The sequence below is a fragment of the Sinohyriopsis cumingii genome, chromosome 19, assembly GCF_028554795.1.
Source record: "Sinohyriopsis cumingii isolate HCF-2022 chromosome 19, ASM2855479v2, whole genome shotgun sequence".
Taxonomy (NCBI): Eukaryota; Metazoa; Mollusca; class Bivalvia; order Unionida; family Unionidae; genus Sinohyriopsis; species Sinohyriopsis cumingii.
The window spans coordinates 15,806,959-15,823,680 of NC_142979.1; the positions used below are offsets into that span (position 1 = coordinate 15,806,959).

General features: G+C 36.8%; 1 protein-coding gene across 1 annotated transcript in view; it reads left to right on the top strand.

The window, feature by feature from the left end:
- The window catches only part of LOC149775178 (E3 ubiquitin-protein ligase RNF34-like), a 39,095-nt gene extending 23,021 nt beyond the window's left edge, over positions 1 to 16,074 (top strand). Inside the window, exon 7 of the mRNA XM_089944226.1 lies at positions 1,785 to 16,074. Coding sequence (XP_089800352.1) covers positions 1,785 to 1,987 — 203 coding nt within the window. The 3' untranslated portion in view covers positions 1,988 to 16,074. The remainder of the gene's footprint in view (positions 1 to 1,784) is intronic.
- The last annotated feature ends 648 nt before the right edge of the window (positions 16,075 to 16,722 follow it).

Here is a 16,722-nt window from a genome sequence, read left to right on the forward strand (position 1 = left end):
TTTCCTTTTGTCTTTGTTTTAATGCAGTCGCTATTTTATTAGAGTATGGTTGTTTCATGCTGAAGAACTCTCTACTTTTATATCAATTAATTAATTCTTAACTCATTTTTGTTAAGTCACATTATTGGAAATTGACATATTAATCACATTTCCACATTAGCAACAGCAGCAGCATTTTGTTTTATTATGATTTTGCTTTTTTTTCTTCTTGCCTGCAAAGGAGGATCACTTTTCCAATGGTATTGTCATTATCATCATAGGCATCAGTGTAAGGTTGTCATTATTATGATAGGCATCAATGTTATATTCTAGAGTGTTGTTGTCATTATCATCATAGATATCAGTGTTTTATTTTCTAGTGGTGTTGTCATTATCATCATAGATATCAGTGTTTTATTTTCTAGTGGTGTTGTCATTATCATCATAGATATCAGTGTTTTATTTTCTAGTGGTGTTGTCATTATCATCATAGATATCAGTGTTTTATTTTCTAGTGGTGTTGTCATTATCATCATAGATATCAATGTTATATTTTCTAGTAGTTTTGTCATTATCATCATAGGCATCAGTGTTATATTTTCTAGTGGTGTTGTCATTTATCATCATAGGCATCAATGTTATATTTTCTAGTGGTGTTGTCATTATCATCATAGGCATCAATGTTAAGTTGTAATTATCATCATAGGCAAGCTTTTTTGTTTAGCGCAGTTTCTCTGACACCATTTTATGTATAGTCATTAAACTTGAAGGTGATGGATGTATTTGTCTTGGAGGGTGCCACTCCATGGAATAAGTACTGCAGCAAACATGTAAAATTCTGTTAGTTTGATGCATTTGAGGGTACACTTGTATTTACAGTCATGGACCTTAATTGGTATATTCAAGGGTACTATTTACCATGGGCAAAGTCTGGTAACATTGACCTACTTTTAATTTTAGGGCTATTATGATACACTTTGGAGTTGAGCTCAATTTCTTTGACATTATGGTTAATGCATTCATGAAATTTATTCAGAATTCTTGTCACATCCTAATATTTCCTGTAACATTTTGGAGGGTTCCTTCATTCTTAGAAATTTCCCTATGCAAACAATTAATTCTGTGACATTTATGCTCACCACTTTTCTTCAAGTGGAGAAAGTCACAAACAGAAAGGTTAAATGTTTTATCAACACTTATTTGAAGGGATATTTGAAGTATGGTTTGTACATTCAATCTATGGCGTTTCAGTTTCTAATGCAAACTTTTGGTGAAGAACATCTACTCAGTGTGAATGCTTAGACCTTGTATAAACCTACTTGTACTGTGTGTAACGTGCTTCAACTCAGTAACCTAAAACTTCAGTAAGGTGTATGTTTCTTTTATTTTTTAAAGCCAGAGCATGTTTTTTTCCACAGAGCAAGGCTTATAAACCTTGGTTATTTGACCAATTTCAAAATGGACCAAAAAGGTCTGGGTTTTGAGATTGTGTCATATAGTACAACAAGCAAGCCTGAAACAGTTTGAAATAGTAAACACGCTTGTAGTGTGAACATGTAAGGAACATAAGGCAGACGATTTATATAACAGGGTTTATACAGCTTTTGAGATATACAGAACATTTAAATTTGTGTATTTAATCTTAACCTTACACTGTTACAGTGGTATTTGAAGAACAAAATTGTCTTTATAGCACATGCTATGGTTAATATAGGCATGTTGTGTTTGAAAACTGAATATGGTTAAAATAACTGTACTTTTTCATGTTTTTCCTACCTTATAAAAACAGTTTTATCATTATTCAGATCCTCAGAAGACATCCAGTGTCATTGCCACGGTGACAGGAAATGAAGACGACATTTGCAAAATCTGTATGGATGCTGCAATAGACTGTGTACTTCTCGAATGTGGTCATATGGTAACATGTACATCCTGTGGAAAGCGGTTGGCTGAATGCCCTATGTGTCGACAGTATGTAAGTCGAGCAGTGCATATCTTCAAATCTTGAAGCCAAAGAAATATTTTAGTGTGGACTTTGTTTCCATCAGATGCTCAAATTTCTAAATGTCATAAACTTATTCTTGCAGTTTGTACAAATAATGAGTGTGCATTTTATTGTGATACTTCCTTAACTGAAGTGAATCATCCAATTTTGGGACGACATTTGTTTCGTTTTCATACGAAATACAGGAGAGGTTATGGCACACGTTTACATATGGCGGACTGGTATTAATACTAAGGTTTAAGATTTTTGTTAACAGTTATTCTGTGCTGATTTTTGGTGCAAATTCTCATGTTATTGCCAAACTGTTCTATGATATTGTGATTACCTCTGTCATACCCTCAGTCCATCACACTATCTCCTGCATTTGTGGATATTCAGATACCTACCTGGTGCAATAGTTACCCCATGATGTACACTGGCATGACACATTTTGTTTATAAATCAATCCACCCACACATCCATCTGCTGGGAAGGATCTCAAAGTCATTAAATGAAACACGCAATTACTACATCATGTTTCAAAATTTTATGTGATATTGACAACCATGGTCAGGATTTTTCAGACCTGAAAGACATATTTAGACATGAAACCAACATTGACCCGTGGGTCTGTCCTTGTAAATAATATTCTCTCCTTGTAATCATATATACAATTATTGGGCACGGCAAAAGAAGTCAAATGTGTAGCTAAAAATGACACCTGGATGTATCCTTAGGCCACTCACTCACCCAAAACTTAACCCATAAATTGTTCATTGGAAACTGTTCGGATCCCCTGGTTCGTACCCCATGGGTCATTATGTGGAAACTTTTGAGGTCTCCAATACTATTTACTTACTGGACATGAAAAGATTAGTTAAGATATGCAACCAGTACTAGCCCATGGGTATATCTTAACCTTGTTGTGTCTTTTCCCGAAATCATAACCCATGGGTATATCTTAACCTTGTTGTGTCTTGGCCCTAAATCAATAGCCCATGGGTATATCCTAACCTTATGTCTTTTCCCTAAATCAGTAGCCCATGGGTATATCCTAACCTTGTTGTGTCTTGGCCCCAAATCATAACCCATGGGTATATCCTAACCTTGTTGTGTCTTGGCCCTAAATCATAAGCCCATGGGTATATCTTAACCTTGTTGTGTCTTGGCCCCAAATCAATAGCCCATGGGTATATCCTAACCTTGTGTCTTTTCCCTAAATCAATAGTCCATGGGTATATCCTAACCTTGTTGTGTCTTGGCCCCAAATCATAACCCATGGGTATATCCTAACCTTGTTGTGTCTTGGCCCTAAATCATAAGCCCATGGTATATCTTAATCTTGTTGTGTCTTTTCCCTAAATCAGTAACACATGGGTATATCTTAACCTTGTTGTGTCTTTTCCCTAAATCATAACCCATGGGTATATCCTAACCTTGTTGTGTCTTGACCCTAAATCGATAGCCCATGGGTATATCCTAACCTTGTTGTGTCTTGGCCCTAAATCAATAGCCCATGGGTATATCCTAACCTTGTTGTGTCTTGGTCCTAAATCAATAGCCCATAGGTATATCCTAACCTTGTTGTGTCTTTTCCCTAAATCAATAGCCCATGGTATATCCTAACCTTGTTGTGTCTTGGCCCAAAATCAATAGCCCATGGGTATATCTTAACCTTGTTATGTCTTTTCCCTAAATCATAAGCCCATGAGTATATCGTAACCTTGTTGTGTCTTGGCCCTAAATCAATAGCTCATGGGTATATCCTAACCTTGTTGTGTCTTGGCCCTAAATCAATAGCCCATGGGTACCTCCTTAGCTTTTATTGTCTTAGCCCGAAATCATTGCCTGGAAACTAAAAATATCAATGTTACAGTTTTTTTATAGCTTCAGTTGTTATTCTTTGTTTCCTTTCTAATTGTAATTATATGATTATTAAGAAATTATGAGATGTGTGGGTGTGGGTGTGTATACATAAGGGATCATAGAGTGGCCATGTTTGCTGGACATGACTGACAAATTAGCTCAAATGACCATTTCCTAAGTGGACATAACAGACATCGGACATAAGGTGCCTGTAATTATCCCTTTGGAGTCACAGAGTGTATTGCCCTATAACAAAACTTCCTTACAATGCAATACTTGAAAAATATTAAATAAGTTCCACTAAATCAAATGGGATCTATTACCATACCATCCTAACAACAGGAACTAGGTCTTAATGAAGTGCCTTATAGTTGGGGCATTCTGTATAATTCTTCTGAATAATGAAGTAGATCTGTGACCATATCTTATAACAGGAACTGTATTATATGAAGTACCTTACAGTGAAGGCATTCTGTATAATTCTGAAATGGGATCCACAGCCATATCTTGAAATGTGTTACAGTGAAGTACATTATAATGAGTGAGTGTTGTAATTTGCTCTTCTGTAAGTTATTCTGCTCTGAATTAGGTAATTAGTGTAATTTTATTCTATTTACTTCCTTGAATTTAGATCCACATCACTTTCAGCTGCTTATGTTTACATAAAATCAAAATGACCTGACATAGAATTTGGTGCATAATTTGTGTATGGGACCAGAGTCATCATTACATTGATGTATTTCATATTAAAATGTGGAAGGGTGGAAGGGTGCTTTAACAGGTTAAGAATTGTAGTCCATTTTTCTCTTTTTATGCTTCGAAGTTGCATTAAATTTCTTTCTTTTCATGAAATATTTACTTTCACCAATAGGATAATTACTACTATCAGTAGCATTTACAAGGAAACAGGTGTATTTCATAAATATAAGATCTCATATGAGTGTCTCTCAGATAAAAGTTTATGAAAATAATTGAGTTATGATTTTCATGCAGGGGTGGGTGGGGATTTCCTATTGGGAATTTCTCCCTTTTTTGTGGGCAGTTTTTATGAGAATAATATCTATGAATAATATGTTACTTCAAATACATTACCCAATCATTATTCCTTAGGAAAACTACTACTACCTTATAAATCCTGCCCTACCAGTTACTACTTTTAGCTAAAGGGAGCTACAAGTTGTTTGGCAGCTTATGTTGTGGTGGTCAGGCAGAGTGATCTCCCCATAAATATAAGACTTGGCAGCAAAACCTAAAATTACCTCTGCACACTCCTGTCACAAGAAACCTTGCAAAAGCCAGAATCTACATGGAAGATATACCACTACATGTTGGAGGAGTTTTTCACTTCAAAGGAAAGTATACAACACCTATATTTCCAACCTTTTCTCTTTCTATCATGATCACTCCGTTGGCCTAATGGGTAGAGTATCCGCCTTGGATGCAGAAGGTTATGGGTTCGATCCCCAGCCAAGTCATACCAAAGACTCACTAAAATGTTACTTACAGCTGCCTTGTTTGGCACTTGGCATTAAGAAGTTAGTGTTAGGACTGGTCGGCCTGGTGTCTGGATAATGTGACTGGGTGGGACATCATGCTACATGTCTGCGACTTGATGGCCCAGTGCTAGGCATCACTATAAACTACCACACTGCAGACATCTTAGCGATATGACTGAAAAACTATTAAAGCTATGTTAAAAATCCAAATCACATGCACACACTATCTTTCTATCACAACAAAGTTCTGCCTTTACAAGTTGATAACACTTTGTCATCGTAACACATATAGGTACTTGTACAGAGAACCTAAGCAACTTCAGATTCAGTTTGTAATTATTTTGTATGTGCAAGCCTCTAGCACTTATATAACTCCTGTACATGTGTAATTCCATTATGAATGGGTACATATTGGGGAGTTTCTATTCCAAGCAATTTGTAGCATCTAGGTGTTTTTTACATGTACGGGCTGTCTAAGGGCCTCTTTTGTCCCTACAAGCATTGCCTCATAGTATATATAGTGTAACACCTACTGTGTATGTCTCTGTAATGGTGCTTTAGTTAGTTTCCTTTTCTTTGCAATTTTTTTGTGTGTAATGTAGATACTCATGTACATTTCTGGATTTCTTCCACTCTGGTTGGACAAGTACAGGTCAGCATTCTATACAGGGTTTATTCAGTCCCATCCTACCCATGCATGTTTATATAGACAACACTTGAGTCAAGTTTATCTGCATAAACTTTACATCATATTTAACGAGCACTTAATGACTTGCATGGGTAGCCTAGGTTCGGGCTACATTATTTATCTGTTTGCATGTCTTTATGCTCTTAAGAAACTCCTTATATATGTATAATTCCATCTTTTCTGGTACATACAGGTGAGTTTCATTTACTATGGTATCCTTAACCTTGGAACACCTTGCTTCAGCAATTCTACCAGTACAGGCCATCCTTGATCTTCCTTAGAGGCTGGGTTGTATTTAGATCATCTGCTGTCACTTTTTTCCAGGTAACCTTCATTTGGCTCTGTGCCCACACACGATTCAAACATCAGGTGCAGGCCCACAAGGTTATAACATATCCCCTTTGCAGGTAGTATTGTCATTATATTTTACCTCTATGCTTTATTAGACTCTCTGTTATCAATTTCTGGGCCAACTTTTTCATGCTTTAGGTCTGCACAGACATTGTATTCTAAAGATAGGTGTAGGGCTACAGTTTTGTACATTTTGATATATTTTGTCTTACAGATTAGAACTATGGGCAAAGCGCAAACAACTCACAGCTCAGAACGAAGATGTGACCAGTCTGCATGCTGATTCTTTCCTAAGTTTGAATCTTTATGGTAACAAGGGAGATAATTCAACTTACCATTTAGTCATGAAGTGCCAGACATTGACACACTCTGAAACAGTTCCAGCACCCAAATAACCACATCAGGATTCAGCATTTTTGGAGCTCCATCTATCTTGTTTCCTTGGGGTCAGACTTGATTCCTCTTATGGAACAGCGAGTTGACAGAGCTAATAAACAGCCAAATTCCCTCTCATTCAACAGACATACGGAGAGGTCCCATGGATCGAATATACCACAACCTGTCCCAACTGATGATCCTAATGATACCCTCCTCACACTGATGGCCTATTTCCATTGCAACCAGCCTAGGCCATATACTAGGGATCACAAAGGGCCAAACATCTATATTACGGGCTGAATTCATAACAGCCCGGCTTACAGTACATCCATCCTTGCATTTGCAGGGACCAGTCTAACTCTCATTCCACCTCGAGATAATCATTTGGCACAATGACTCAGCAGATGTCACTTTGTAATTTTTTTCTACCCTCTGCCACGAGAAGAGCCTCTTTATTCAGCCACTGTCTTGAAGTCACAGTTTCTATTTCTGGGAATTCTGCAAACTTAGTGAACGACAGACCTCATCACTTTTCGCCAGTTATGTCTCAGGCATTACAAGGGACTATAGTCTGTCATCACATAACTATGATGATGTTGCTTGTTCTCCATAACTGTCATCTATTCTACACTATCCAATGGTATGAGAAGATTTAACCTTGTGAGCCTCCATTGAGGACATATTCTGCCCCTGGAGTTTTGCCCTCCTTCTCCCATTCAGTCAACAACCTGGACCAGAGCTCCAGCATTTGTTGATCTTATGATGGAACAGACGATTCCAACTTCAGTTACTTTCACAATCTGCGGGAGTTACAAATGTTCTAACCTATCTTCCTCATTGATTCATCAGTGGTTCTACCTTTGCCCCCCCCCACCATTCTTTCATTTGGAAACCCCTGCAGTTGACAGTGATAGCACTGCTTTGGGGATGACACAGCCACTCTCCATGCATATGGACTGGATGGCCTTTGTTGACACTCGGCAGTTAGTGAGCAATATCATTTCTGTGACTTCATTGTTGGACTTTCTTTCTCTCAGGCTATCTTCGAACAGATGGAACATAGCTTATCTTCTCCCAGTCCCAATACCTCAGAGCATGCATGTGAGTGGGTTACAAGAATGGCCTGAGAATTGAACAGAGCCACTCAGCACTCTTTGGCCAATGCTATAACTGCAGAGTGCAACTTTCCTAAAGGATGAATATACAGCCAAGCTAAGAGCACAGCTTTTATCCTTTAACCTTCTGTTTAACATCCAAATGGATAAAGGCCGCAAACAAGCCATCAAAGGGACATATTTCCCTCCCACAACCACAGCATCGATACAGCGATAGTATGGAAAATCAACAAAAGGACCCAAGGGCCACTCCTGGACACGAACCTTTGAAAGTTGTCCTATCGAATCTCCACCCATGGAAAGTCAGTTTTTCGCATACCAAACTAGATATAACACTGAGGGTCCTATAGTTCATTCCATACTTTTTCTTGGTCCCAACAGCAAAAGAGTCCTCAGTCCATTCAGCTCTTGGTTCCCACTGGATACACCACAGCACATTTTGAATGCCATCCATGAGGGAGACTTTGACATCACTGTGAGGGGCCCCGAGTGGCCGAGTGGTCTAAAGCGCTCTCTGTTACGGATCACTGCCATCTCACCTCTGTCTGCGGCGGTTCGAGTCTAGGATTCAGCCAATGTGGGTATGTGAGAAAGCTTGCCAGTAGCTTCTCGTGGGTCGGTGGTTCTTTCCGGGGTTTTCCCAGGTTCTTCCTCCACCATTAATACTGTCTGCCATGTATAGCCTATCGTGTGCTGAAAAATGGCGTTAAGCCCCAAAACAACAACAACAACGACATCACTGTGAATTTAGACCACATACCTCATGTTTTCACAAAGCTCCCAGGATGTTCCCGAAATTCACTTACAACATTGTATAAGAATTCATGGCACTCCCATTAGGACTCAGCATTGGCCCCTGGGTCTTCACTGTGGTCAAGTTACCTGGATGACAACCTGAAGCAACATCAGTAAGTTTGCTCTAACCAGATATGATGATAACCCTTCCAATCTGGACTTCTTGTCAACAAGGAAAAACCTGACATAGTACCATCTCAAGGATTTGTTCACTTCGGAATGGAGTTCAATACACAGGCAACAAATTTCATCTCTTCAGGATCAGGCATTGAAATACAACCCATGGTAGCACCTTTTGAGGAAATTCTATCAGCATGGGAATCCCTTCACCTACTAGGCTTGCTCAACGCAGTAGTGGACCTCCTTCTTCTAGGTTGCCTTATTATGCGCCCATTGCAACTGTTAACTCTACACAAAATGAAGTCCTGAAGTTTGCCTCACCATCTGCATCCATTTGAGGAACCATCTGCAGAATTGGCAGCATTGGTACAGGCTGTAATCTCAAGCAGTTGGTTTACATCTAATCATCCAAGCGCTTGAGATTATTCTTTACCGATGCAAAAAGGCTGGTGAGCCCACCTACTACTATCCTTGCAGGACACCAGTGGTGCTTGCTGTTCCCAGGAACGACATCTTCAAATCAATAATTCTGGAGAGGATGGTCATTGTGAAAGCCTATCACAGCCAGCAGTAATATTTGCATGGCAAGGGAGTTCCCATTCTGTCCAAAACGCAGAGTTGGTGACTTGTCTCCAGTGAAAAGGAAACCCAAGTCCCCAGACCCTTGCATGCATCATTGATCTCATCAGTCTTGCCTCAGAAACCACATGGAAAAATATGGGTTTTCCTTCACCTACTCAAACAACCACATTGGCAGTTGTTTCATCACTGTCCAGAGCTCTGCAACCTGCACATCTGGATCATATCAAACAGGCCTTCAGACTTAAACAGTTCTCGCAACAGGTCATGTAGAGAATCGCTTAGTTTCAATGGCCCTCCACTCTAAAAGCATATGAAGGTGAATGGCACATTTTCACCAAGTGGTGCACAAACGAACATATATCATCTCACCAGGCATCTATGGCTGTTCGAAGAGAGAAAGTATGCACTGAATGCAATCAAAGGTTACCGCTCCACAATCACTGACACTTTTCGTCATCATGGGAGAGAGGATATCGGACAAACCCAAGACTTATCCAATCTTCTTGCCAAATCTATGTGTACACAGCCAAAAAAATTAACCCTATGCCCAAAGCAGAACCTATCTTTAGTATTAACCTGGATGGACAAGACACCTTTTGAACCAGGTTTCAAGGACAACTCTGTCATTCCTTTTCCTACAAGACTGGCTTTTGCAGGGTATTAGTGATGGCAGGCAGAATTCACAAAATACATGCCCTATCAGCAGACCGAAATTATTAATGACAGCGTAATCTTTCAGCATCAAGAACCATCTCCCTTCCATGGGTAACCAAACTTTTATCATGAAACCTCTGTCTCATCAAGACACATCAACTGAAGGTCACCTACATGACCCTTCTGGGCTTTCATGTGGTACCTTAATATAATAGAGCCATTGCATCGAGGCAGTTAATGCTTCTTTCTACTTCTCATAAAAGGACAGGAGGATCTATCTGAACAGAATATCTCATCCTTAAATAAGGGGGTTATTCACTCAGCAAATCAAATGAGTTTTTTATGCACTTAAGCTCACAAGGTTCAAAGTAGTTGCCACCAACATAGATCACACGTGAGCTGTTCACTAGTAGTAGTTTTCCTAAGGTATTATCATTGGGTAACTTATTTAATGAAAAAACTGACTGGTTTAAGTCGAAAAAACATTTTACCAGGAAAAATTGGTTTCAACAAATGTGTGTAATATGTAATTGTAATAAATCAAGATAAAACTTACAGTTGTTTATCTTCATTATTGGCTAAGCAACAGCTGTCAGTTTTGTGACAATTGCGCTGTGTCGTATGCATTAAAACTACATGTTACAACAGAGACGTTAGCATTGAATAGTGAAAATTACACATTGGCCATTGTGCAGTCTCACCAAGTGTAGCTAGTAAATTTCTTTAAATGACTTCTTAACCAACAGAAAGTCACTTAGAAAGTGCTTGATTATGGCAGTTCATCTAGAAGTCAAGCACTTACATGATTATGGCAGTTGATCTAGTAGTCACATAGTAAGTGCTTGATTATGGCAGTTCATCTAGAAGTGAAGCACTTACATGATTGTGGCAGTTGATCTAGTAGTCACATAGTAAGTGCTTGATTATGGCAGTTCATCTAGAAGTCAAGCACTTACATGATTGTGGCAGTTGATCTAGTAGTCACACAGTAAGTGCTTTATTATGGCAGTTCATCTTGAAGTCAAGCACTTACATGATTATGGCAGTTGATCTAGTAGTCATATAATACCGGTAAGGGGGCACTCACCAGTTATTATGTACTTTTTAGAGAGTGACATATGAAATGTGAAGTTGTTTGAATTTAAAACATGCACAATGGAGAGAATGTTGGCATACCTCAATGCTACATTAATGTAATGTGGATGATATTTCTTTGAATATTGTACTTTTGGAAATTGTACATGATTTAAGCACACTGCTAACTAAAATGACTGCTCCCTTGTGCTAAAAAATCAGCCTGAATTTGTCTAAAGTACACTATCCATAGCAGCTATTAAAATAGAGAAAAAGAATTTTGCCAGACTAGACAATACCAGCTTCTGAAAGTGCAATGAATGAATTACCAAATATATAAAATGTAAAAAAATGTTATTGGCTCTTTTTTCTTACAATTTACCTCTGAAGTTCAGGAATTGAAAATGACCAAGTGAAGCTAGCACTTTTTTTAAAGGTGCACATCAGGAGTAAGGCCAAGCTGTGTACTCTATAACCCATATTACACTCATCAATCATACACCGAAATAAAGGGAATTAAAGGTTCTTTGAATTATACCTTAGATATACAAGGTCTTTTTTAAATAGCCAGTATAACCAGTGAGGAAAGCCAGTGAAATTCTTTTTCTTTAAAATTCTAACCCTATGCAAAATATAAAACTGTATAGTGCCACCTTAAGTGCCTGATTATGGCAGTTGATCTAGAATCAAACATTTATATGATTATGGCAGTTCATCTAGAAGTCAAGCACTTACATGATTATGGCAGTTAATCTAGTAGTCACATAGTAAGTGCTTGATTATGGCAGTTAATCTAGAAGTCAAGCACTTACATGATTATGGCAGTTAATCTAGTAGTCATATAATAAGTGCTTGATTATGGCAGTTCATCTAGAAGTCAAGTACTTACATGATCAGACTGAGCTTTGCTAATATTGATGAATGTACAGGATCCAATATGCACATAGCAAATCAACTGTGCATGAATTTTACATGCCTGTTAGCGTTTAGGGGGCACAAAATTTACAGTAAATTCTTGCAGTTGAGTATCGTGGAGAAAACACTATAAAATATGCCATAAGCTGCTTGTCGTAAATTAACTGATTAACATGTTTGATATTGTTTTTATCTCATAATGTTAAGGACTGTGTGTTATTCTTATCTCATAATGTTAAGGACTATGTGTTACTCTTATCACATAATGTTAAGGACTATGTGTTACTCTTATCACATAAAGTTAAGGACCATGTATTATTTTAAGCAATAACTATGTGACATTACTTAGTGTTTTTGCAGTGTGACATAATTTTTTATTACTTGCAATCATGACACTAACAAATGAGAACATTTATGTGGTACATATTTTTAGCAACGCTTCGACAGTACTAATACTTTGTATGTACACAATTGTTATTTTTTATTCTCCTAAAACTGTTTTGGACAAGTATTTCAGTTTTAAAGAACATTTATTTTTGTGTTGTTTTAATTTGTTGCAGTTTTAATATGAAATAATCATGGGTCACAAATATATTTTATTGTCTTTATTGTTTACCAATACTGAATTCCCACTATAACAATGATTACCAATAATGAATTCCCACTATAACAATGATTGGGCTCCACAAAATGCCATCATGTTATATAATGTTGAGATATCTCAATCAGCTTAATAAAATAATTTATGTGTATGATTTTGGCAATACAAGATGGAAGGTGTGTGGATGGGTGGGTTCAAAGCTAGCTTGAGTTATGCAGTGACCAAATTAAATTGTTAATAAAACAGCAACAGGTAGTTTCAGCAACTATTTGCTAAGGGATTAACAATAATGATTTGCAATTACTTACTAGGTAGGTAAATTAATTTATTGATTTTAAGTAATAAAACTATGTCAGCTTTGGCATTGCTGGTTTACTCTTTACCAGAATTGAGCAGCAGTTGTACGCAGTGCACTGAAGACGAGCACCCCGAAGAATTATTAAAGTTATTGTTGATGGTGCAGTACAAATTAGATGAACATTGATAAAGGTTTTTAAGAGCTGATGGCTTTAAAACTATAAGGCAAACTAGAATTGCAGTTGTGGACTACAGGTATATTTGCAGTAAACATTCACAATTTTAAAACTTTTAACATTGTTTTTTTTTAAAAGACAAACTTTTTCTTGTTTAAGAATGCAACACATCTCACCTGATTATGATATCAAAGTCTCACTTACAATGGCAAGAAAACTTCTGCATTAATTTAAAAATCAGCCTGGATGAATTAGTCAGGAGGTCAACAAAATAAATGTGCCACACAATGCATGTGTTACATCTGAATTTGTATGACAGTGAAGTATGTTACATCTGAATTTGTATGACAGTGAAGTATGTTAAAGTGGGATTTTCATTGTATAGTGAAAAGTCATTTTTATGCATGATTTTTGTGATTTTAATTTTGTTGAAACTATAGAAAATAAATGATTCGTTATTTTTATACCAATGTTTCAGCATGCAGATATTATGTCACTAAACCTTACCTCCTCCTAAACGTCAAGGTGGAAATTCACCTGACTTGATACAGCGCCTACTATCTGCTATAAGGGACACAATTTTGAGGTCCACTCCTCTGAATTCCATGTGAGAGTGTCAAAGGTCCAATGTACAAAAAATACAGTTGTAATTAAATACTTTGTGGCCTCCTCTGCTGGGGTCCATTGGAGAGTGTCGGGGACCCATCAAAAAGAAAATATTTACAATGAAATATTTTGAGACCAATGCTTCAAGGGTCTTTTGGAGACTGTGTGAGGTCAAATATACAAAAATTATAGTCATAGTGAAATATTTTGCTACCAAACCTTGTATAATGACTTACAGCTGGAGGACAGTGTTTGTAAACAGATTGTGGGGTATCACAGTTGGGGTTTTTGAAGGAGGGGAGATTATAGAAATTTGTAATAAAAAGTAGCTATCAAACATGATAAACCATGGAGGTAACTCTGCTTCTTCTTTCAAAAGTGTATTACCTCACACATCTCACCTCTGACCATGTGAGTTCAAGTCTCTGCTCAACCAACATGGGTATGTGAGAATGTTTTCCAGTACCTACCTGTGGGTCAGTTAAGCTTTTCAAGGTTTTGCTGGATTCTTCTTCCACCAAATATACTGACTTCCATGTATATCCTATATCATGTGTTGAGGAATGGTGTTAAACTCAACAAACCACAAAAAGATTTTTTAAGGTGTAATATTTCTTACCATAAATGTTAAAATGTTAATTAAAAGCCTATAGGTCTTAACATAAGGTTGGAATTTAATATACCCTTCTCAACCATTTTTTATTAAGAGTTGAAAATGTCTATTGCAGCATTTTGATTTGTAATATTTTTAGAAGCATTTCTAGAAGAAAAGTGTGTTGTAAAATGATAAATGTAACTTATGTAGATGTAATAATTTATGCAGATTAAATCCTCAATTTAGTTAACATTGCTATCATGAATTCCTTGATATAAAAATACCCACATTGAACACCAGAGAATTATACATTTATACATTATGAGAGTACTTTGTTATATTTAATGCCTTGTATAACAATTGATTTGTGTGTGTGTGTATATATATATATCATCACATCATAATTTATGGACCATACCCCCAAATGAGTCTTATCATTGTTGCATTAAGTGTAGAATCATGGCCAGGCAAATTGTGTGCCTGGAGCCCAGTGGCTACCAGAATGCTCTGTCTGGATTATATATATTGAAGTCAGTTCACCATGGTTGGCTACAACTGACCTGAATAGTTCCATATTTCTTCAGTGCATGTTTCTAGAAATACATTACAAAAGAATAATGGCATATAAGAAGATAAAATTAAGCTTGTAACTAATATTTGCAAGTGCCTTTTTGCCCTCTTGGCAAATAAATTAAACTGGGTTTTAGGTTAATTGCCTATTATCTCATTTTGCAGTTGTTTGATGCTGATGAATAGTATGCTGATGTTGTACAACAATAGATTTAGTACCAGTACACTGTGATTTACATTGTTTTGTTTTATTTTGTATGTTGTACAGTAGTCGATTTAGTACCACTGTGCTGTGATTTACATTATTTGTATTATTTTTATGTTGTATAGCAATTGATTTAGTAGCAGTACAATGTGATCTACAGTGTTTTGTTTTATTTTTGATTTTTTTTTACAGTACGGCAACACTTTGAAGGTCATAATAGATTGAGGCAAGTAGAATGTCTTGCCCGTGGACACACCGTTGTAGCCAATCCAGGTTGATATAATTGGGGGAATTGGGCCTAAGCTCTTTTGGTCATGAGTCCAGTGTGTTAACCTTTGAGCCACGGGAGCTTGATTCACATGCAGTATAATCTAATATTATAAGTAGTAATATGACATTGGGGGTGGAGAAATCAAGTATGGGTTGTTTATGATAATTACAGGAAAATAGTCATTCATTTAATAGATTTGACACTGAGGAAAATTCATATATGGGTTGTTTATGATAATTATAGAAAAATAGCCATTCATTTTACAGATTGGGTTTTAATTTGTAATGCCACCAAAACCATTCATAAAAATTATTTTGTGTTGTGGGAGATGAAAATCACCAACTTCTGATTCTTTAATTATAAATGTTTATTACTGGAATTTCAGTGCACCACTGCCTGAAAGCCAAGTATGAACACTGCAAGAAAAAATGTCCTAGTATAACTTGGCAAAAGAGTGAAGGCATTGTCGCAAGTTCACGTAGAGTAACAGTCATGTTTGTTTGTATGTGTTTCTCTAGTATAAATAAGAGAGAAAAGATCAAAGATTTCTCATGCAGAATTATTGCTTCAGTTAGTTTCCCCCTCCACATTTTCTAAACTTCTGTATTGATGTCTCCAACTTTAACATATCTGGAGATGTACATAACAGTATTATGCATCCAAGCAAAAACACATGTCTGCAGCTGGTCTGTCAGACAGTTGTTTTTGTGTTTTTTTAAGTTAATTGGTCTGTAAATAAAGATTGAAAACGCTTTAGATTGACATTTTCTTCTATGTTTTTGGTCTATAAGAAAATATTCCTATACTCAAAGCTATTATTAGATCATTCTTGCTTTCTTGTTTCCAGTCATATTTAGGTATTATTTACCAAAATAATCCACATCCAAATTCCTTTTTTTTCACACTTTTTGGTCCCCTAATCTTTAATCAGAGTTATGGACTGTTTCAGCCTGACATATGTGTATTTTCCTTGTCCCAGCTTCTGTGTATTTCCTTTGTTCAGGCTTCTGTGCATTTTACTTATCCAAACTACTGTGTTTTTCTTTTGAACAGGCTACTGTGTATTTTACTTGGCTGCACTTTGCTTTGAATTCATTTTCATGGCTGGAGATGTTGTTGTTTGAAAATAAAAGTTACTTTTTTGTGGGCTCATGAATAGATGGATTGGGCATTATTTCCACATAAATAATTATTGTTCATTGAGACTTTAATAAATTCACAATACCATATACATGTTACTTGATGATTAATCATAAATACATACCTCTGTTAATTATCCACTGCATATATTGTATATACATGTAACTGAGTATAAGTCGAGTCCAACTACAAGCAAACTAGATTGATCTCCCATCACATAAATGCCAGCAGATCAGGGTCTGTGGTGTTTGTCCAACTGATTAG